This window comes from Lepisosteus oculatus, chromosome 6 (assembly GCF_040954835.1).
Source record: "Lepisosteus oculatus isolate fLepOcu1 chromosome 6, fLepOcu1.hap2, whole genome shotgun sequence".
NCBI classification, from domain to species: domain Eukaryota; kingdom Metazoa; phylum Chordata; class Actinopteri; order Semionotiformes; family Lepisosteidae; genus Lepisosteus; species Lepisosteus oculatus.
This window is the reverse complement of record NC_090701.1, coordinates 3765389-3789755: the sequence shown is the minus strand read 5'-3', so window position 1 is coordinate 3789755 and position 24367 is coordinate 3765389. Positions and strand designations below refer to the sequence as shown.

The following is a 24367-nucleotide window of genomic DNA, read 5'->3' as shown; positions in this document are numbered from 1 at the left end:
AGATCCTTACACCCACAAGGGAAGTATTCCCACTGGGGCTGAGGAAGTAAAGCACATTTATGTTCTTCAGCAGCGCCAAAGTATGGTATCCAGAAAGCCCCTTTTCCCTTTTACATATCTCTTTCACTAACACAGTTTCATATTCAAGCTGGAGTTTGTCATACCAATGTAAGGGTCAGTTCTTATTACATTATTTTATAAAGGGGCAGAGGGAGAAATGTATTAAATTCAGATGGCATACTTGTATTTTCATGCTTCTAGTTTTTACCCAAAAATAATCTATTGATAAAAATGTTAAAAAGATGACACATATGCATTCATACTGTAGCTCAAGACATGCACATTGTTCCTGGTCTTATCCAAAACTGGAACAATCCAAGTGGGTTTGCTTGAGAAGGCAATATGAGCCAGAGGCAGACAACTCCTGTCCTTGAGTTCCAGGTTCCTGCAGGCTTTAGAGCCTTTAGAGCTTTCAATTAGACCTGATCAAGTGATGGTCAAGGGAAACTGCTGACTGGATTTGTTATTCCCTTGCTAGGTCCATCGTTAAAGCCTTAGAAAGAATGGTTTCCAGGAATTGACTCATGACCGGAGTTATGACGACACTAGTGAAAGCTGCTCAAGTTGAGTTGAGTTACAGTATTACAGTCATAGGGGGATAAGGACTGTGCTATTTCATCCTCTTGAAATCAATGTTTATTGTTGTCCTACTTAATGTTACACAGTCAGATGGGGGTTCCTCTGACCTTTACACAGTGTGTTTATATAAATACTGTGAAATGAATAAAATAATAAGACAAGCAACTTCTGGAGAAAAGTACTCTAGTCCACTAAATTACAGATTAGGATGACACTCTGAAATAATAAATCCTGCTTTGTAGAGCCAGTATCTCACTCCGTTTGAATATCATTGTGCTCATTGTCATTGTGCATTGTAAAAGTGTGCTTTAGCCAACTGTTGTCTGCTTATTGGACTCACCAGGCTTAATCAGGTACAGTAGCAAGTGCACTTATTAAATGAAAGTAGGCATGAATTGCATGTTTATAGTACAATTAACTGAGGAGATTTGATGCAATTGACTACTTGGATACCAAGAGTTCGTTAGCCAAATGTTTGTTTTGAATTTGTTTTGGTTTAGTTTTTCTCAGACGATCAGCATTGGTGGATCAAAGTTGTTGGGAAGATACTGTAGAAGATGTGGATTGAATCCGTGGCAGAGCAGAGAAACACGTGTTGTTGTTGTTGTTTTTGTTGTTTGCTTTCTTGCAGTGTTGGATAAGTGTATGTTCAGAGTCCGATTTCTGTAGGCTTTCTTTCGGGATACTTGAGAACGGCCTGAGTGAGCACTTCAGTGAGATGAGGTACACTTTCCACAGTGTAATAGCTGGAAGATGACCCACTGTGTACAGTAATATTAAGTGAGGAGGAGAAGGATGCTATTTAGTGAAAATGAAAGACATGAATTATAACTCGGGTGCATTTTTGGCGTCGGCCATCCACACTGTTCTCTGTGGCTCTGTGGCTGACTGGATGGCGAGGAGGAGTTACAACAGAGTTAACCAAAGAGTTGTGGGAGTGTGGAACGGGCGACTGTAACCAGCCATGCTGTTGCTGAAGCAGATACTGTACCCTGGCTTCTTTCAAGAACAGCTGGATGACATGCTTGGCTCATTCAAAGACTAACTACCACCGGGGCTAGATGGGTTGATTGGCCTCCACACATTGGTGTCTTTTCTTATGTTCTTATGAGACAGCACAGTGCCCACAGCTCTCACCTGGGACTCAGTGCTGGAGGAGGAACATTCACTGACTGGTGCTAGATCCACACTAAGTGATGCTTCCTGATCACAAATTGCATGGAGCTTTTAAAAATGGCATTGGAGGTGAAATTGCAAAACTGAAACATGGATAGGATTTAAATGTTTTCACGGATCCTGTACGGTGTAGCATGTTACTATTTGATGTTTTTAATCGTCGCTATAGTTAAGCTTCTTAAACTAATGACTGTAATTATCTTTAACTACTATAATTTCTTCTCAAATACTCATCGGTTTTGTAAGACTAAGCTCATAAGAGGAAGGCAACATGAACACGAAACCACCAAATGTACTTGAAAGGTTGTCATCCTTCCCAAGGGGAGGGAGTGTATTAAAAACATCTACCAGTGGTTCTGTCGTCTCTGGTTATTTTTAATCTTGAACTATCTAATATTCATTTTGGATAAGTAGTCTAGGACCAGGCTCTGGTGTCTTTATGAATGAGCTGTGGAATATGAACGTGACGTAATACTATTTAAAGAAATTAACATCCATTACCTTTAATTCTGTCAGTGTCCCATGAACTTAGTAAAACAAATGCGTTGTACTTGTTAAGGTGAATAACTTTATTTGCTAATGTGCTTATCAAAAATGTCAATGGCTTACTGCACAAATAGAAAGGAGACAATATGAGAAAGTAAAAAAAAACACCCAGGTAAGTGTGTGACCAAAAAAAAAAGTGTTCTTTTACCTTTACAGTTCACTTAGTACAGAGGTGCACAGGAATTGTGGATGTGCCGCTGTTTGACCTAAAGATTGTTTCCAAAAGTGTAAAATCTAATTTCATGTGAGGAGGAGAAAAGGCGCAGCTAAAAGTGCCTGATGAATGCGAAGCATTGCCAGCCTGCTCAGTACATATCTGGCTTGCCACGTCATGCTGTGAACAGGAATGATTGAATCTGGCCTGACACTGAAGGACTTCCCCTGGCTGAAGCTTTCCGAGAGTACGTGACTAACCAGTTTGTGGTGCTGGGAAAATAGAAATTCCCTTCCTTTTGTTCCGTTCTTTTTTACTATTCAGTCATTTAAAGTTAAATCAAACATTTTATTTAAACCATCCACAGTTATCTTTTCACAAAGCAAATGAATAACATTCGGGAAAACAGTGCACGAGTATGTTTCACCGAGCATTGAATTCAATATATGTGCATAATGTTCAGCACTCAACTTCTGTGATACTTCATTATTTGCATTTTCTAAACCACGATAGATAAGAGACTTCATGGGCCATTGATTAGCCTCTGCACTGCCTGAGATTCGCTTATATGAGAAAATAACTTAGTCACATTTGTTTTTGGCTGGGTGGTGTTGAGAGGTTTGGCATTTTCTGGCATTTATGGACGAATAACTAAATTCCTCATATGTGTTTATGAATATAGTCAAATCATAGTGAATGTCAATTCATCTGTATTGAACACAGGCTGTATAACATGCATTGTGTTAAAGCTCAAAACTGTCTCTTCACACAGCTTTATACAGCTATGTATCTCTTCATACATAATATATTTTCATATATAGTACAATTTAGTGCATTGTGATGGGTTTTATAAGAGCAGTTGTTGATGTCACTAATGATATTTTATGTAGATAAAGGTAATGCGATTCTAATAAATACATTGCTTTTCACATTCAAATTCAAATATATTAAACTGTAGGCATTTAAAATGTTTACGAGCAGAAATACTAATTAAAAACTACAGCTGCGTTAAAATTAAATCTGATGTCAGTTCCCTCCAAAAAATGACAGCATTCTGCAAGCTAAACAGTATTGCCATTAAGTAGATTTTAGCCTTCAGAAGTATTGCTGATATGTAGCCTCTATTTAAAAGTTATTATTACAGATATATTTAATTCCTCAAGCAAAAGAAAAAAATTATATCATCTTGGAAGTTTCCATATTTATTATATAGATGTGACTGGCTGCAAAGAAAAGGAAACAGAGAAAAAAAGTTTCTCATACTGAAATTTTTACATGTATCAAGCTAAGGTTTACTTAATTAGAACCTTCAGGCAATGAAGGAACCCTTTTTTAAATTCTGTGAATGTTAATATGCTAAATAATGCAAAGCCTCAGCTCTTCAAGCATGAGACACACATCTGGCGGCTTAACATTTAAATTACAGAAAAAAAGAAAAAAAACACTTCAGAAGTAATTTTCCAAGGAAAGGAAGAATGGGAAATGTATTACAACTAAATTCAATTTCTTTTTAGATTTTTCATCATTTCTAATTGTGTGCATTAGACTGATTTTGCTCGTAAGGTTTTATTCAGATTTTGTGGAGATGTGTGTGGCTCGAACTTTCTCAGGAGACACTATTTCCTCATGTTTATTGTGCGTATATGTCTTTGTTACTGTTACAAAGTAGTAAGACAGTAGAACACAACTGACTATCACCTACTATTAAAGTAGTAACAATAACATAGCAGTGCCATTACACAGTTAAGGCTGTAAAAAGGATTTAGTGAACAGAAAATGAGTAGTACAGATATGCAGCGATTATAGAGCGAGATTTTTTTGTTCTTTTTAAAAGCCTACAGTTTTATGTAGAGATATGTTGTAATATAAAAAAGCACTGCATAAGTGTCTTAATTTAAATTTGGTATTTATATAAATGAACTGTAAATGAAGACTGTAATGATTAAGACTGCAGCATATAAGTACATTTTATTTTACATATTACTGACTGAATTGAAATGATTTTTTTAGCCTTATGACTTTCTGTAGAATTTCTGCTTTGAGAGAAATAAACCAAAGCTGTACCTTTTATACTTTTCAACTATGAGCTACAAACATTTTTATGGGTTTGATTATTTGAAGTCGAGTTACAATAGATGCCTAGTTAGATTATCACAATAAGTCGACACACAAGTACATACAGAAATATAATTTATATATTTTAGACATTGATAAATAAACAAAGAAGCAAGATTACCAAATAATTTGTATAGTAAAAAGGATAAATTTAGATTCTTTATTGTTAAACACAACAGAGGCATTGCATTCTAACTTTACTTACTAGAATAAGTTAAATAATGTTTCTCCTAAGAAAACAAAACAAGTTGCTTCCAATTCTATAAAGCACCAGTAGGTGTTATGAATCTCAGAAGGTTTCATTACATCTTAAAATCTGATACTCTCAGACTCAATGTTTTTTTAAGAAAATCCGCTGCCTGTTCATTAGAAATTAAATATCCTTTTTGGAGCTAGTTTTTTCATACATATGGAAGAAGTGTATTTACTCTGATGTGGGTGTACACTACTGGCTTTATTCTTGCAGAGAAACAACAGTGCAACAAATACTGTATCTGATTTCAGTTGTATTTCAATACAGGAGGAAATTAACCTAAATACCCTAAAATACTCATAATGTACTCAGATTATTAAAAATAGATATATTTCTGAACCTACAAAAATAAATATTACTGTTTTGATTCAAATTAAGAATATATTACATTTAGATGACAAAAATTAAGGACAGTGTGAATTCAGGTTCCTGTAATAAACTAATACTGTAATACACTGTACAGTAATTGATTGTAATTGATTGACTTCATTTAGTTCCTTTAGTTATTAGAGGATAGTAAAGACAGAGGAATCTAAGACTTACATACAGTAGATGTCTCTTGGTGTTCTATGCTTGGAGTTATAAAATAAAGCACTACGTTTTTCTGCTTTTGTGAAGCTTTTTATGATACTTGAAAAAAGAGTTTGATTTTGATTTTGTTGATTTTCTGCATGAACTGTCAGTGTGACATATTTTTATTATTAACATATTGTCTTTTTTAGGACACAAATAAATTTCCATTAGTTTTATGTTTTGTAATAAAAACATAATTTGTACAGGAATGATGTTTTCCATTTGCACTGCCAATAGAACAGAAAAAGGACCTAAAAAAGATCTAAGCAGATTGTTATTATTTACATCTTGGTAAATATCATACTTTATGTAAAGTGTTTAGTGCAGTTTACACTGCTACCATTTTTATTAATATGCTTGCTTTCAATTTTTATTCAGTTTATTTTATTGCTATAGTTAGGTTTAGGTTTAAAGATTTGCGATTTAACTAAACATTTGTTATGAAGATTAATTACATTTTGAACCTTGGGATTCATCTCGGTTATTCCTTGATTATTATAAACCAGTACATGAAATATGTGATTACCTCTAAAAATGCAGAATGTCACCATTTCAGCTAACAGGTTTATTAGTAAAAAAAAATAGTAAAAAAACTGTGTTTTTGTGTTCTGTTTTGTCCTCAGAAATTGCCTTATGGATTAAGAAATTGTTCTCATTTGGAGAAAAAAAACACGGCACATACAGTACTCTTTGTTGTTGCTTAGGCTGCAGAAATAAAAACATCTGAGAAATGTTTAATTGCTTTGCAGGCGAAGATTCCCGAGCTGACAACCCTGAAAGTGCAGAGCCGATGAGCAATCCCATCCTGGGGAGGAGAGTGGCTGGAATGCACGGCAAGGTAACGCCGTGATTTTGGATGTGTTTCTCCTTCGAAACAGGCGAACCTCCCCGTTATTATCTGAGATTTGTCAAAGTACATTTCACACTAACAGGTATTTTCGGTCTTCAAAGCCAGTTTTGATCTGCTTGACAAGCAGCAGCAGCTGAAATTCTGTGAAATCAGCAATACCAGCAAACCTTTTTATTGCTCGGAACACGCCTTTTCCTGAGCTACAGAGGACTTAAACTAAATTAATCAAAGCCCATAAGTTACCTGCCACACTTTGAAGTGGTAATTGCAGAATTACATTCTTTGCTGATTTTGCAGTGCTGTTTCAAATTCTGGCTGTCAAACACTGTGGCGTGCCTTCGTCGTAGCTGCCTTTTTTTAGGATTGTTTCAAAAATAAAAGTCTCTGAGATATGTGTCTACAGTATGTATGTATGCACTAAGCATTGATTGTTTCAAAAATAAAAGTTTGCATATGTGATTGTGTAGGAAGGACAGATAAATACATTGAATATAGATTTAAAGTGTAATTTGGCTTTTCGCTTTAGAACTTTAGAATTTCGCTTCAGAGAAATTATTCATCCTGTTAAAATACATTTTTGCCTAGCATATATATTTATACAAATGTATTTACATATGTATTTATATGTGTGTGTTTGCATTTGTGTTGAAGTGCATACCTTTCACTGCCCTCAAGCTATGTGCATCAACCAAACAGCACACCTCTCAAGAATGCAGCTTTCTTTGTCAAATGTCACTGAGTTTAAACCAGTCATCTGATGATTAAGTGCAGTGATCTCAAACCTGTCTGAGCCTGGATGAGAAATATCAAGTAGTAGTCCATGAAACAGGAGTTAATAACAATTAAAATGCATTTTCTTTAGGCTGCCATGTTGCTGGAAAAAAAAAAAAGATGTGATGCTAATGTTTTTTTTATTTTTAAATATTTAAGATGCACTGCAGATGGAATGATTTGTATTTTGCTGCAGTTGTCTTCAGATTCCACCAGTAATCTACTGCACTATTTTTTTTGGTTATCAATCTCTGTATCTAACCTGATAATTGTGCATATGTTACTAATTTGTTACCAGTTTTTGGAACTTATCTTTTTTATTAAAACTGTAATTGAATGTTTCTTGTACTTAAAATTAATATAAAGAATTCCGCTTGACTTTGGGGGGTTGTTGCACACCAGCTTCATTGTCATGTCAATGTTTAAGTGTGTTGTTTTAAGAGTTTAACAGAGCAGGAGATACGAAATGAAATGACATCAAATTTCACTTGTTTTCCTTGCTGGATGTTCTGAATTGGATTTCACAGGTGTAGAGAGGGAGTAAGAAAGATGCTGGAGAGAGCATTTCTGATGCTGGAACACATTACCATATTTTACAACAGAACACATTGCAAGTTAGAGGACAATACTTAAGCTTTCCCTAGGGCATCCCACACTTGACAGGACAAGAGAATGCAAACATTTTGGCTGCTTCACAAATAAGATTGCAATTGCAACACTTCAGTGAAATGTTTAAAATGCACCCTTTAGTCCCTTGGAAATTTTGGGGTTTGTTTATAGAGCTCTGTGCGAATTAATGCAAAGAACAGCATCTTGTCAAAAGAAACAAAATGTTCCCGAAAGATATTTTTCTCCCTCATTGTCTACAGAAAACTTTCAAGGCCGCAACATTTTTACAGCAGGGAAAGGATTTTTAAAAGGCTGTTATCCAGAATGTATTCTGTGCTGCTGTGGAATGACAAAATGGTTTGTCTCTCTCTTGGCTTTCTGATTATATCACCAGAATCAGGTGCTCCTTCTTGTTTCTGCTTTGTTTCTTTCTGCAGGTGCCGGGTTAAAAAGGGCGTGTGGGTCAGTGGGGTGCTTCTGATAGGTGTGGGTATTTATATGTAACAATGCTGTATGTTGCAGAAGAAACCAGCTCAGAAGAGGAAGAGTAAGAGTCCCAGTCCATGCCATGAAGGGAGTGCGTCCTCGCTTCTGTGCGGAAAGGAGACCGCGCAGTCCTGCCTCTGCGCAGACGAGCTGGACGAGTACCGGTTCTCTTTACAGTGAGTCTCAGATGGCTGGCTTCTTACCACGACTGTTCTGTGGTTCTGAGACAGGCCTCCTCATACATTAACACTGGAAATGCACCTTGAATCCCACATATTCTGATATATTCTTGCAATCCGTGATATTGAAATGGCCTCTGTCTCGCACGGCCAACTTTTCTTTGAGGAGTGAGCCTTTAACTTTAGAGGCCTTTAGGAGGATGCTGGTACTGTATGTAGTGGGCCCCAAGTCGTAATGATAGAAAGACTCCAAAGCAAAAAAAAACTTCTGTTTGTAGTACAGCCAAGTACAGTTAGGTGCTTGTTGGACATTGATTGGACACTTTGCTTTCCCTGGTGTATATTTGCCCTGGTTCCCACTTCTTTTTATAAATGCTTGCATAATGCCAAACTGCAGCATGAAAAATTAGGTCCATTCTGGGTCTATTATTGTTATTGTAAGGCCATGCTTAGATGTCCTGAGTTATTACGGCTCATGAGGAATGTAATAAATTCAAGTGCACAGGTAGCTATAATTTAAACAGCACGCACTGCTAATTTGAAGAGTTGTTCAGAATCTTCACTTAATGATGGTAGAAAACAAGTCAGTAATGATTTTGTTCTATGTAAAGAAAGTGCAGGAAGATTATTTTTGTGTACAATGCTTAGAACCAAGTAATCCATATGTAGCGCTATTTGCTATTGGTTTGCTGAAAATGAGTGCTTTAATAATACTGAATTTATACAACTGAGCTTGATAAAGCATACATTTGCATTGTTATCACTGTTGTTTAATTGTTTTAATTCATTCTCTTATGTCTGTGTGTTGTTTTTATATGAGACAGGATTTCTGTGATAGAGTAGGCTGTATTTGGTTTCTTATAAAAATAGGATAATATTGGACTGGACATCGTTTTGGTTCTCTAAACTTCAAAGAACAAAAATAAAAAATAAATACACCAAAAACAAAATGCTTTAACAAACAGATACTGTAGGTCTTTATCCTATATGTGTGATAATGTCACTTAAAATGAGGTTCTTGGATCATGTAAAGAAATGTGACACTTGTCGTCATCTTGTAAATGAGCATTGATCTGCATGGTAAACAATTAAGAAGTGGTTCCAGAGTATTGCAAAAAACCTGGCCTCACACAGAATGAAATATATAAGCTAATTTGATATTTTAGATGCATCTCTGACTTTTGTCAATTAAAAAGCAGTATAAAGTTTTAATTCATATTGCAATCATATTTGTGTATATAAAGGCAGATGCAGTAAACAGTAAAGATCAGTGCTATTCCTAATGGAATTAGTCATTAGTAGCTACAGTAACAGGAAATTATGTTTGTTTTTCTTATTGAATAATTTGATAATACTTGGGATTGTCTGAAATCTTACTATCTTGTGACTCATATTTAAGTATCAAAGAGGGTGACTGAAGTGCTGCGCTTTTAACTGTATCAAAGTTCTATTTGATTTAAATTCAAATGACAAAAAAGTAAAATGACCAATAGGGGTGGCACTGTGATGCAGTGGTAGGTATTGCGGTCTCAGTGCTGGGGCCCTGGGTGCAGTTCCACACCTGGGTTGCTGTCGCTGTGGAGTCCCAAAACATACTTGTGGGATAATTGGTTTCTGGGAAAGTTGGCCGTGTGTGTGTGTCCGTCCATATTTGAAATGGACAGGCATCCAGTCCAGGGTGTACTGTACCCTGCCTTGTGCCCGTTGCATGCTGGGATAGGCTCCGGCTCCCCTGCGACCATGTATTGGATGAAGACGATGGGAGGATGGAAGAGGACCAGTGTAAAGGATCAGTTGACTTAATGGTTTGGAGTTTAAGTGTCTGCCTGAAGAAACCAAATAAAATGACAAAAAATGCCAGTATCATGAAGTGTTTTTTATATCAGCATACATTTTTGTCTATCCTGTCACGTTTGGTGAAACAAACTTCAATTTTAAAATTTTAATACAAATATAAGAAATCTGTCTTCTCAGGAGATATGCAAAACCATCACGGTCAGAGTGAACATATTTGCGAACATTTCAGAAGCATAGCAGTTTTGTCACCGAATTTATTAATAATGCAATGATAACTAGTTAGCTTGTTAGAGATTTATGTCATGAGAGGCTGTAATTCACTGGTAGAAAACATTAGCACTCATGTCTCCATTGTGATTTACTTGTTAACTCCTCAGTATAAAACAAAAAATGAGGTAACATGTTTCCAGTAAGGTCTGCTGTTGATTCCCTGTGCAGTTTACACCTGTGTTGATAAAAGCATGCAGGTTAAGTGGAATCACTCTGCAAAGATAATTTGTCGCAGGCTGCTGTCCACATCATGAAGAGGCCATGCTTTTCTGATATCTGTCAGTCTATTTCAATAGCACAGTGCCGCCAAAGCTAATTTAAATCTCAGTGTTTGTTTTTCTTTCAACTTCTATTGAAATCCAATACTTTAAAGGTACACATATCACATGTGCAATGTCAGCTTTTTCATTACTACCTTCCGGTATAACACCTTTCTATGTATTTCTTACAGGCAGCATTTGTCATTATGTAGCATGGCTATTACAAACCCTCATACATACAAAAGGCAGCCCACCAGAAGAATACTAAAAAAGGATACAGGATAAGAAGCTGAGTTAATTTGTTTTATACAGTATGTAGAGCACGACTTACAGGCTACTTGTTGCTATCAAACCATCATTATTCAAAGAGTAATCTACCACCTGAGCAGACAAATTGCACCTCTGCAGCTGTTTCTAAAGACAATCACTACAGCAGCAAGATACAGGTGGATGGATCATCACAGCTTTTATGCTCTTTCAAATGCATTCAATTAAAATTGATCGATTTTATGTTTCAATTAAGTATCTTTGTCTCCATTAAGTCAGCTTGGCAGGGTGCTGTTTTCTGCAGTTATCTTGTCTTCCCATTGTGTTTCCTATGGTGAAGATGGTTGTTTCTGAATTAACATTTCAATATCCTGGTGTCTCAGAACTCACCTGTGAATTTATATGGCTTCATATTGCTTTAGTGTATGTCTAGATTTTTAATTGAAAGTTTTTTTTGTGTTGAAAGGACAGTTTAGCTGTTAGGAGACCGTTTTAAATAACTTGACCATATGACCATAGTTATTATAAAAGAATGCACATTTTGTAGTATCCAATTTTCCTTGTGTCAATTAGCTACTGACTAGTAAACGGACATGAATTGGCCTTTTAGCGTTTCTTATGTTCTCAAGTTATGTTCTTAAAACCTCGGCAATGAGTTTGCCCACTTGGTATAGATGGTGGATGTGTGCCATTTGGGATGTTTGATGGAGTTTATAATAAGAACTTAAAGAAAGGCAACCGATAAAAAAAAAAAATCAATAATCTCCAAACCAGTAAAATGTTCCAAGCTTGATCTTGTTGCATAATCATCAAATTAAACCCAGCTGCTGTCTTCAGAATGAACAGTGAAACAACTGTGAAAATATAAATTATGGGGAAGTGCATTGAAACCCAGAACAGGATGCACTTCTTTACCCATTCTTTATCTGGAACAAGCTACCCAGCCATGTTGTTACAGCTATCCTGGCTGCTTTCAGGAAATGCCTGGATGAGATCCTGGCAGCACATAACTATAACTAACTATTGTACATCTAACCAAACAGGCTAGATGGACTGAATGAGTTTCTCTCATTTGTAATCTTTGTTACGTTTTGTCTGTCCATCCGTCCAATTAATCTGTGACATTTTATTTTCTCTCATTTTGTTTCTATCGGTCTACCATACGGACTCATGGAAAATAGACAGATCTGTGGACTTGCCCTACAAACAGTGCAGAGTATCTGTGGAATATATCATGAACTGTCAGCATTATACAGAATGTTTTCTGTTGGCATTTGTAACAGTGTCAGAGCTGGCAGAAGATAGAGCTCGAATATTAACATAGAAGAACCAACGAATACTCTCTAAATCCCCATGGACTCCTCCCCCTTCAGCCCAGGGGTGTTTTCACGAACAGTAGCGTGCTCAATGTTAAGCACAGTAAAGGGAAATTAAACCCTAGATTTGGAGGTCAAAAGGCTAGGTTACTCAGTTTTTTATATAGGTCTTATCTGGTTCTTAACTAGCGTTTGTCTTGATCTTTAAGTACTGATCATTAGACAATAATATATTCTCATTTGTTAATGATCTGGCATTTTTCTTATTATTTTGTATTTTTATTTTCTATTTTGTTCAGAGAACTTTGTTTCTTTGTTGATTTTGTGGACCTTAAGATTTTTTTTTTACGTTTTGGGGAAACCTGCTTTAATCAAACTCACTTTCACATAACAATTAGATCTAATTAGCCCAATTACCAAGACTCTAATTACACTGAAATGTACCCCCTAAATCTCACACCAATTATGTCTATGACTTTTCTTGTTATAAAAAGAAAAAGGAAGAGAAAATTGTGAGCAATATAACAGTGAGGTTAACCTCAGGAGGCAAGGCTCTTTAAAATATAAAATTCCACATCCAATTCATAACGTCATGTACAGACCATTTTTAAAATAACTTTTTTAATCTACTGCGAAGTGCTGGTGTGTACTGTAACACCCACAGCACTGCATATAAGATTAATTTTTTTTTGCCTCTTTTACCTTACAAACTCTAACCCACATTCCAATCACAACATAAAATGCCAGGCTCCTGGTGGCGTCTTTTTGTTTGTGAGACACTTCCTCCTTCGAGCCACTGGAAACCCAGCATCCCTTCCTGGGACTGTGCAAATATGTGGTTGATGGTCTGAAGCTGGGCAGTACGGCACAGTGCTCAGCATTGCTGCCTTGCAGCTCTGAGAGCCTGGGTTCAGTTCTTGATCTGGGGTACCTCTGGTTTCCTCCCACAGTCAAACACATGCTGGTAGGTCAATTAATTTATGGGAAAATTGACCCTGGTCAATTGTGTACTGTGTGCCCTGTGATGGACTGGTGTCCTTTCCAGGGTGAGTGTGTGTGTGTCCCCTGTGATGGACTGGCATCCTGTCCTGGGTGATTGTGTGTGTGCTCCCTGTGATTAACTGGCATCCTGTTCAAGGTGTGTGTGTGTGTGTGTGTGTGTGTGTGTGTGTGCCCTGTGATGGACTGGCGTCCTGTCCAGGGTGAGTGTGTGTGTCTGCCCTGTGATGGACTGGCGTCCTGTCCAGGGTGAGCGTGTGTGTGTCCCCTGTGATGGACTGGCGTCCTGTCCAGGGTATACCCTGCCTTGCACCTGTTGCTTGCTGGGAGAGGCTTTGCCTCCCCCAACAACCCCAGATTGGAAAAAGCAGTTAGAAAATGGGTGGATGTTGTGAAGCAAAGTTGAGGTTTAATTAGACAAATAAGGAAAGGACAGGAAATGGCTGCAGGTGGCTTATAGCTTTCATACTGGCCAAAAGTCTTCACAAGCTATCAAGTGCACATAAATGTGCACTTGATACATAAATGAACTTTATGTATGAAGTGAACTTAGTTTCCATTATACAGTACGTTTGTATCAGAAGTAGATTCCTGTGCCATTAAGAGTCCCCGCTAGGTGTGAAGAGCAGAGGAGTTGTTTTCGTCAATACTTTTATTTTTTTCCAGCTGCTCTTGGAACTCTATGGCATATGTGTTTATTTTCTTTGTCAAATTTTCTTGTAGAGTTAGCAAGTAGAAAAGATAGAAGCCAAAATGTCTGGTATGTACCAGAAACCTTTAGCTGTGTAAGAATCATGCCAGCTCCCTGGTTTTAAATTACAGTGTTAGTATGAAGGGTTTTAAAACAAAGGATCCTATTCATTCATTCATTTTGATGGCTTCTATTGTCTCATTGTATTAGCTAGAAGTGAGATTTGCCTTGTGTCATTTCGCCTTTTTACCTACTATTCATTCGTCACTGGTTCATTTAACTTCTGTCAGATGTATTCCGGGGATTTCTCTTCATGCCTGAGCCCTGGACCAGCTGAAACGACGATGATGGTGTTGAAAAAATGGGGGTCTTGGTGTTATTATTGTTGCTACCCCTGAATACTGTGAGGAAAGGGCCCGTGAGGGTGACAATAATGTTATTCTTTAATAAAATTTAAAAAGTTCCTTTATAACACACATGTGGTTTGACATAGAAACAAATGCAGATGTTTCCTTTCATCATGTATTCCCGCATGCGCTTTCATAAAACACCTTCACATATGTTTCGGTTTCATTCCTGTCAAACTGCTCGTTGTTTATGCCATACAAACACAACAGATTGATTTTACACTGAGTAGTGATGATAAATTAGACTTTAGAGGACTAAATGCCTTCTTCTCCCTCTTCCCTTTGTTTGGAATTAATTAGGCTTTTGAAGGATACATTGATTTTGACCACATGCTGTACCCAACTGTGTGTATGAGGCAAGGAAAAGCCCACCAGTTTGGCCAGACGTGCAGCTCGAATTAGGCACAACGTTAAGCCACATTCAAGCCGTTCTTACATCTACAGGAATGTCAGTGGGAACAGTGACCTATTTTCCAAGTTTCAGATGATACCAGTCTCATTCCCTTGTTTCCTGGTAGTACAGGCTGTATAGCACCACAAGGTTATGCTGGATGCTTTGATGAAGCAGTTTGTTCTTCCCTATGTCACTTCTCATGAAGTGTGATTCATAGAGAGTGAGGTATTTTTGCACTTTCCCCACTAAGTGCTGAGTGGTCAGTAGGCAAGGATCCTACGAACACAGAGCCTTCAAAAGAAACCACATGTCGCAGTGGATTATTAACATTAATCCCAAAAAACTGAGGCGACGTCATACTATGGCTGTTTCAGCACAGTGTTTGGGGCCAGGGATGGATCCAGCCTGTTCACACCAGTGTTGTAAAATAGCTCATGCATGCAGATTCCCACAGCGTATTGCAAATGCCTTGTTTGAGTTCCTCTCACTACTTCTAAAGCCCTGGTGTAGATGTCTCCCTTCTGCTTGGGTGTCCCTGTCAGATCTGGAAGGATGCACAAGGCTGCGTCTGTTTGTATTTGGCTCTGCTTAACATTGTACATTTAGCTCTTGAAACAACTGGCAGGGCAGCATATACTGTATACAAGACCATACGTGTACTGTAGGTGAGTATGCATGGTCACACAGATAACAGGACAGGATCTGTGCAAATGTCGGGAAGGAGAGTGATTTAAAAATACAACTCTTAGGGATACTTGATATAAATAATGCTTTGATGATAATTAGTATTGTTACTGGTCACAGTGTTGGACTGTATGGGAATCAGGCTGTTTAAGGATTCTGTACCAAGGTGAGCATTTCCATTCTGCGGGTGAGAATAGAATAGAATCCTTTCTGTTCTGGTGGTGATCTGGAATTCTATGGTGCTCACTAAACTAATGGTTCCCTGGGTTCAGTTGCTGTTTCACTATTCATTCGACTGGTAGAAGTGTCTACCTCTAATCTGGTGGGAGCTGATAATGTATTTTTTGGATTTCACAAAAAGAGATTTCACAAACGACTGCATCCCACTCCTGACACACAGCTTTGGGGCGGAGCAGTGGCTCTGTGGCTCAGGATCTGTGCCTGTGGCTGGAAGGTTGCTGGTTCAAATCCCACAGCTGGCAGAGGAATCCTACTCCGTTGGGCCCCTGAGCAAGGCCCTTCACCCCCACTGCTCCAGGGTGCCGTACAATGACTGACCCTGCGCTCTGACCCCAAGCTTCTCTCCCTGTCTGTGTGTCTCATGGGAGCAGGCTGGGAGTATGCGAAAAGACGAATTCCTAATGCAAGAAATTGTATCTGGCCAATAAAGTGATCTTATCTCATCCTATTTGAACAGCGGAGGAGAGTGCTCTTGAATTACTGTTGCAGTGGAAGAAGGGGTTATGTCATTCAGGCCAAAGCAACTTGCATTATGATCACATGCTAATTACAGTGCCTCCTCTGTGCTCACTAAAGTTCTTTAACATTGTGTTTTTTAAGTAGGTCACTATGCGGGCTGAAACGCAGAGCCTGGTGTCTTATACACTATGCTCATATGAACCCTACATTTTTCTCCCTAAGCTATATAAAATTCTTCCCACCCACCCCACAGGATGAGGCCAGTACGTTGGAAAATGTTTCCTTTTTAGATACTAACAGTATTGGTAAATAGTTTTGTTATAAAAACCACCGCACTCAGTATAACAGAGACTGCTCCCAATCCACACCTGCCTGCAGCTGCTGCTGCTGTGTGGGTTAGGGTCACAGCAACTTGGAGACTCTGTGTGAAGCACAGGACACAGGGTGCAGCTACGGGATGAGACGCCATCCCTCGCAGCCACGCTCTCGGGCACGAGCGGGAGACTCAGCTCGCCTAGCCAGCGTGCCTACGGGAGGAGGAAGGAATCCACTGCACCCGGATAAGACTCTCACTATCTCAGGGAGGATGTGCAAACTCCATACAGAGAGATGCACCAGGTCCACGATTTGGATGCCGGCTCCAGAGGCTGTGCTTTACCACCCTGTCCTGATCCATTCCAAACGTGAAAGGTGTACAGTGTTGGTGTCCTTCAAAACTGCAGCACCAGAGGCAGAGTTGTAAGTCTAGGCATTCTCGCGACACCTCTGATCATGTACAGCAGGGTACAATTTGACATACTGTATGTGTAGCAACTGTGTGCAGGCCCGGAAGCTGAAAAGACATTAAAAGGTGGACGTTAAATATTTCAAAATATAATTGGAACAATCGGGACAACCTTTTGTATTTTTTATGTGGACTAACAATTTAATTTAAATTTTGAATTAAAGCTATGTAGCAGATCAATTCTAGCACTGTAAGCCTGAACTGAGAGTGTCCAATTAAACGTGTACTGTCTTAGTTTGCTTGAATCTTTTAGAACCTTGCAGGATTCTAATGCTGTGAAGAACTGGTTTGTCTGTCTACCACTGTCTTAAAACAGGACGTGGGACCCTGATTATAAAGGGGATCTGTGTTTGTCCTATAAATAAGAGAGCTGCTGGTATTGTATTTTTATGCAGTCTGGCACAACTTGGCCTGAAAACAGGAGGTGATCTCATGACAGCACAGACCTGCAGGACCATATTGTGTTTATGCAATAGTTATAAAGTAGTTTTCATTTTTAAATGATTTCTATGCTCATGCTGGCTAAGCAATTAATTAGAGAATCAGCTCTACAGGAGGTCAGGCCGTGCTGCATATTGTCTTGGAATCGGTTCTGCTGGATGTTCACAGCTCGTGCAGCTCTGCATGAGATGTGGGTAGCTGTGAACTGTCTTTTTTTTTTTTCAAAATCCCACACTTTGGTTTCACAGACATGCTGAAAATCTGAGGGCAAACCCAAAAAGGTAGAAAAGTAGCAAGTGAAATGTTAAGAACTGGCAAGCAGCAGGCCACAAATATTAAAAAAAAAAACCCAAATACATGGCAAAACAGTTCACCGAACCGCAACAGAGGAAAACCAGGAGTGCTGTGGAGCTTTGTGGCGTTTTGGATGGCGGAGCCAGGAGTGAGCTTCAGTTCCAAGGGCAGCCCTCGTGTGTGGAAATAAGAGGAGGAGCAGTGGCGAGGCAAGAAAAGAAAACAGCTCTGTGGCGTTGGGAGCAACTCGAGCACAGATGTGAGCCTCACCTCTTCTGCTCCGGGTGGACGTGCACGCTTCAAGGAAATCAGAAGTGTCAGATATTCTGTAGCACTGGCCCGCTCTGTGTTATTGGAAGCCGATGGTGAAAAGCCCGGGTAATTACAACAGGCTTTTCTTGCCCAAACACTTTCCCATTGTTCGCTGCTCAGGGTTTTCCTGCTTTCCCACTTAGCCAACAGCTCCTGCTGTAAGGGTAGCTGATATTTTCCCTTTTCTTTCATTTCGGCGGTGCTTATAGATTCTTAGCAGCCTCAGCGAAGCATCTAAAATGCGTTTCCTTAATTTTAGCTACGTTAATTACTCAGTGGTTTTAACAGCTTGGAGATGATGTGCTCAGGTGTCATTTCATAGTTACACTTTTAGTTTGTATGCAGACAATAAGTGGAAACCCAATGAAAACAAACTCTTAGCATTTCAATTTTTGACAAACGACCACAGTGTTGGTAGAATAGCTCATAGATATCTCTTTCGAATAGTTGAACTAACCGAATTAGCGTGACAAGAGGGACTTGTTCATGAGAATCAATACATTTTCAAAAGTTAATTTCATGATATAAATTGGATTACCTCGACAAAACCCAAGATTTTTATTAAGACTCCCGGGTCAGGTATTGTCTCTCGTTGTTACCTTCTGAGCTCTTTCTTTTTCTCAGGCTAGAGCAGACAGAACAGAGAAAGCAGTCTGTAACCCCGTCTGTCTGACCTTTAATCCTGTGGTCTGGCCACAGGAGTCAAGACATGCATTTGAAAGTAGCAGAGCTGGATCAATCCCATTACCCGTACATATAGAGCAGGCTTTTTTCCAGAGCATTTAACTAGCTACTGATACAATTTGTTCTGCATTGTTTGCCTGTTGATGCAAAAAGTACTGATCCCTTTGAAGTCTTGCAGTCATAAAGAAAACAACACTGAGCTTGGTAATCATGCATAGCTAATAATTTTGAAAGAAAGGAGATTACCTAATTCTAGATGTGGATTTAATGGTTTGGCATTTTCCCTCTCTTTGAGAAGAATTTGGTTCAAACCTGCTAGCTGTGTCTTGTTTAATCATTCTTTTGGCTGCTTGGTTAACGGTTGAAATCCAACCTGAAATAATTTCCAGAGGGTTCACAGCCAGTGCCCCATGGCATATGGATTAGCACATCGTCTGCCATGTTTCAAGAGCAAAGGATGCTCGCTCCCCGGGCTTTGTTTCTCGAGCATGTCTTTTGGTAGAGAAATGATAAGGAAGGCTATATTAATGTGTTCCTTGACATGATTGGTTTGAGCTTCCTCGCCGGTCTGCAGAGAGTGGAAGGAGGGCTCTGTGTGTCTGGCTGGCTGTGACTGGTATTCCTACCTGGCATGGCTTTGCCTCCCAGGCATCCGAGCTCCCCACACAGGTGTGCTGGGCTGTCATGTCACACACGCCAGAGAGTGTGTTCTGTGGTTCGACTGTCTTCTTCCTCGACTGAGCAGCCAGAGTACTTGTGTGTGTGGGGGGGGAGATCGACACACAAGAAGGTGCGAAAAAACAAAGCTAAACTCATTGGCCAAATGGACTCTCTTGCTGAATCAGGCTGCTCTTTGGATTCCTAAGTCTCCCAGTTTACAATTTAAGGCAGAAGTAGAAAACAATGGGCGTTAAACAAACAGGTCAAAGTCTTTGTTAGGTTATGGAATCCAGCCTGCTTCCCGGTGTTTAGGGGGAATAAAGGAAGCACTTCAGTGTTCGAAAATAACCTCCCGTTGTGTTTGTTTTTCCCAAATGCACAATAATCCCACATTTTAAAAATGTTTATTAATCACTCAGGGAACAGTGATTTCCATGTTACAAATTCTCCAGTGCTATTCAATCAATCTATAAAATTCTGCATGCTGTATTTATTAAAATAACTGCCTTGCTTCCACAAATTAATGTGTTCTCATGATGAAGTCCAATTTTGGATTGTCATGATGCCTGAATTGTGCAAGAATTTACGCTGCAATTCCAATATTTATCCCTCTTACATATTGCCATTTTATTGGACATTCTTCACTCTTTTTTCATAACCAGTTACTGGGTGAGGGAGCTATTAGTTAAATGAGGTTTTGTGGTTTTGCTTTGAAACATCTTTTTTCAATATCTTTGACTACCTCCCTACTCCCCTTTTGGTTTTTAACCTTCAGCTGCAAGTAATTGAGATAATTAGGCATTTCCAATTACATGACATACAGTATATAACCTTGTAGCTTAGTCATGTTGTCATAATTCATATTTTTTACTGTGCCCCAAATACCTGTATGCTACATATTTTCCTCAATGAGCTGGTGTTGAGCTTATATCAAACTAACAGATATAACAAGTGCAGTTCATAAACCTCTACAGGATTACAGATATTGGCAGAAAAGAGAACAATTGTAAAACAGTAGAATAATTTTAAAACCCTGACACACAGATTATGACTTTCGGAAAAAAAAACCATGATGAAATATTCGAATCAATCATGTTTGAATTTTTATTGGTGTAAATGTTGTATTATTCTCTTAATACAACATATATCCAACACTAGTTTAATTATCTGTAGTTGATTTCAACATCAAAAATATAAATGTTTAGAAATCACTTTAGCCGTCAGCGGCACGATATTCCAAAAAATATTTGGCAAACAAAATCTCTCTCCCTCCCACAGCTACATTGCCTAGTTCCACGTTTGCACCTTCAACTATTAAATTATGTTCTTCAACCACGTATGAAGTCTGAAATCCACTCTCTGAAACTTGGCGATGCCTCTTGGTGTAGAAATAACCACCTCAGGGAGGGGAGCTGCCAAGGAACACGAGGCCAGTGCCACCCTGAAATGTAGTAAGAAGAAAAAAGGAAGTGCTTCAGCTGTGGAGCCCCTTAGGTGTAATAAACACTTGAATCTTCCACACAGGGGATCAGTGCTCACGCCGTTCGGTCCTCACTGGAATCGTGGGTGAGACTCTCACGAGGTCTCGGAGAAAGACTGCTGTGCACCACTGTGTCACCCGTCGAGGGCAGCTGGCGTGCTCTGCACATGGGTGTGTAATTCTGTTGATTGTCGTTTGTCTAGAATTCAGTAAGCCAGACAGCAACATAGGCATCTGCAGATAATTTTAAGGTTATATTGTGTATGATAAATTGCAAATCCCCATTTGAGAGGATAATACGATAATAAGAGATTTGTCCTTAACCATAATGTGTTGGAAAGCTGCAGAGATGCACTTCTCCAGTAGGAGAGATGCTGTTGCAAAGGCAACTCAAGTTTCTGTTCTCAAATAATGTGCTTCTGCATGTGGTCTATATATCGTATGTTTTAACATGGAAGAACAAGTCATGTGCTTCTGCACTGGGTCTGGATACTGGATACTGGATTTTTCCAATTGGAAGTATAAGTTCTGGATGATCATAGGGCTGCTTAAAGGAGAATAGCTCTTATTTGTCTGTGATAGAACCAATTCATACATTTCACATTTTCAGGAAATTATCTTTACAGGGTGTGTTTGCTTTGCTTTGAAGTGCAAAATCAATAACTGAAAACAGATTAAGATATTCTATCTTATTAAACAGTTCTTTTCCCCCATGATCAGCATATAAATATATCTTAAACCAGTAGCAATCATGATACTGACCTGCAAGATTAAACTATATAAATGTTAGCTCAGCTTGTCTACAGCACAATGCTATCTCTATGCTTAGAATAATCTTTACATTTATGAGATTATAGAAGGATGAATTAAATAGTCTGCAAAAAAAGAACTTTTTACATACAGTACAGAAGCCAGTCTTTGGGAGGGTAGATATATACAAAGGTTTTGTGGATTTTGGTAAACAGTATATATTGTTGTTCCACATTTTTCTCATATTGTTGGTAATGCATGCATTTAAAATATATTAAATATTTCATAATGTTATCATATCAAATATCACAAATTACAGTAGTGTAATTTATTGAAATATTTTCTAATCAGAAATCTATTCACTTTGATTGATTAGGTGTCTAATTCAGGAGCTGATGATGATATACAGTTAGTGAACAGAAGCACAGTTTCTCACATCTGATGAAGGCACCAGAACTGAAACATTATATGTTTCACTCTTTCCTCCTCAGCATGCAATTAACCATTTCTTGTTCTTAATTAACACACAGGATATACTGTACTATCCACTGAAGTGTGAAGCAGTTCTGTATTTAGGTAAACGAAAATCAATCAATTATTGTGTTGTAAAGGTTTCACTCAATGTTTAGTAGCACAGAAGCATCGAGTATCTTTCTACTTGATTGTCACTAGTCTTATAAACCAGGTGATTTCATTGCAGGCTGATAAAACTTCCTTAGATCTCAGAGCTTCTGCGAATGGCAGAGTTTCTTTAAGCTTCCCAAGGACGAGATAAAATGTGTAAAATCTGCATTTCTGTGTAACTGTCTCCTTACTTTATAAGACGTATTTCAGTGTTTTCTTGTGTGTTTTACAGGAATGTTAATTTGTTTTAAAACAATATACAACATAATGCAGAGCTCAGAAGTTTTTATAACTGTACAACTTTTATCATGTAAGAATGACCCAAGGGTAGGAGCTGAGTTTCGAATCATTCATTTCAAAAGTCATGTTTTGCACTTTGCAAACCTCTGTGACCTTCTTCATTTTTTCATCGAAGGTGTTCTCATCATTCTTTGTCCATTTGTGATGAATCACACAGGAGTTTTTTTAAATATACAGTTATTGATTTTGATGAAAGATATTCAGATGAATGTTTCCTTGGCAGTAGAGCATCTTTTCATTTTAACATCACCTTCTTTCACAAACCTCTCTCTTTTCTGCACATCTACAGCAAATCAGCGTTGAATGAAATCACATGACCCTCTAGGACAATTGTGGAAAAGTTTTTTCTATAAAATCTGTTCAAGCAGTCTTCCTGTAAATCTACTCAGGTTTTAAGTAAAATGAAAGGATTTAATATGACACACGTCCAAGCTAGATACAATGTGAGAGTAATGTTCTTGAACAAGACTGAGTACAGAATCCTGACTGTTGAGGCTATGCTACACTCTGATATGTGATGCATAAATCTCAGCAAATTCAAGCATCAATTTTCAACTCACATTAAACGGAAAAAATAATAACACAAACACTGGGACTATTGTGAAAATACGTTTGCGTTCAGGGGACTGTAAAAAAAACACTTTTTTTCTTAAATGAATGTAATGTAGTACATTTTACTCGGTGTGTATAACATTTTCATCTCCATTGAAATGTTTTGTTTATTGTACTGGAGGTACAAGGTAATTAACTGGAGGTAATTAATGAACATATTAAACATTTGTTTAGGTATACCTGGGTATGACATTGTTCTTCTTGGACGTACAAAGAGTCATCCTGAAGGGGCTGTTGTTTTAAATGCAGTGTGTATTAAGAGTTAAAGACAGGTTTGGATCTCATTACCTCAAAGGGAAAAAAAACTGTTTTGGTATTTTCAAAAACAATGCCCTTGGCCTAAATCAAAAAAAGTGACAGCAAATATCTTAATCCTCAAAATAAAGGATAAGTCCATTATTTAAGTGGCTCCAGATTTAGAGCTTAACCAAAGGCTAAAATATTTCTCAGGGTTACCCTCACACTCCTTCCCCTGCAGCAATTTAAACATAAATCTGTTGGAAACCTAATGCCACTACTTCACTAACAGTCCTTCATTAAGAATGCCAACTTGAACACTTCATGCTTGTTTCCACTTGCTGCTCACTTTGTGCAATTTTTAAAATGCATTAACTCTTATTTCCATGTTATATAGCCACAGATTATCAAAAGTAAAGATATTTATCTGCATGTTTTTATATGATAAAGGTTGCATGCACAAATGATCAAATAAGAAAAGTGGTTTGAAAAGTTCTGCGTCTACTGTAAAAGGAAATATGGGACATCATTGCAGCTTTAGCTTCTTAAAATAAGTCTGTGCTGGTTATACTCAGGCTGCCACTGTCTCTGGATTAATGTGCTCCTTGTTCGTGCCTTGTGTCTTGCAGATACTGTAGATCTCTCTGGCTGTGGAAAATGATTATTTTCTAAATTTAATTTCAATCTGCATTTGCTACCATAGTAATTTTGTTTGTATTTTGACCACTGAGTTCTGTAGTTTGGACAGATGTATGAATAACATATGTAAAAGGGTCAGATCTTTGAAGCCTTTTTCTCAATTTATGAATCACTGCTCATATTTTGCTAGCCCGCTGTAAAATGTGAGAGTTCAGAAACCAAAACTTTCAACTTTTAAAGTGCTCTTTCAGAGAGAACCACAAACAGATTGGCAGATTCCCTCACTAGTCCCCTACACCCTCCTTCACATCCTGACTCAAAATTAGATGAATATAATTGGAAAAAATCATTCTGAAAAAAACATTGAGCTTAATATCCTTAACAAAAGTAATAACTTTAGCTTTGAATCTTTCTA

At 38.1% G+C, this 24367-nt stretch overlaps 1 protein-coding gene across 1 annotated transcript in view; it reads left to right on the top strand.

Moving 5' to 3' along the window:
- The window catches only part of ofcc1 (orofacial cleft 1 candidate 1), a 106941-nt gene that overhangs the window by 47228 nt on the left and 35346 nt on the right, over positions 1 to 24367 (top strand). The window contains exons 14-15 of the mRNA XM_069190880.1: positions 6206 to 6294; positions 8209 to 8348. Coding sequence (XP_069046981.1) covers positions 6206 to 6294; positions 8209 to 8348 — 229 coding nt within the window. The remainder of the gene's footprint in view (positions 1 to 6205; positions 6295 to 8208; positions 8349 to 24367) is intronic.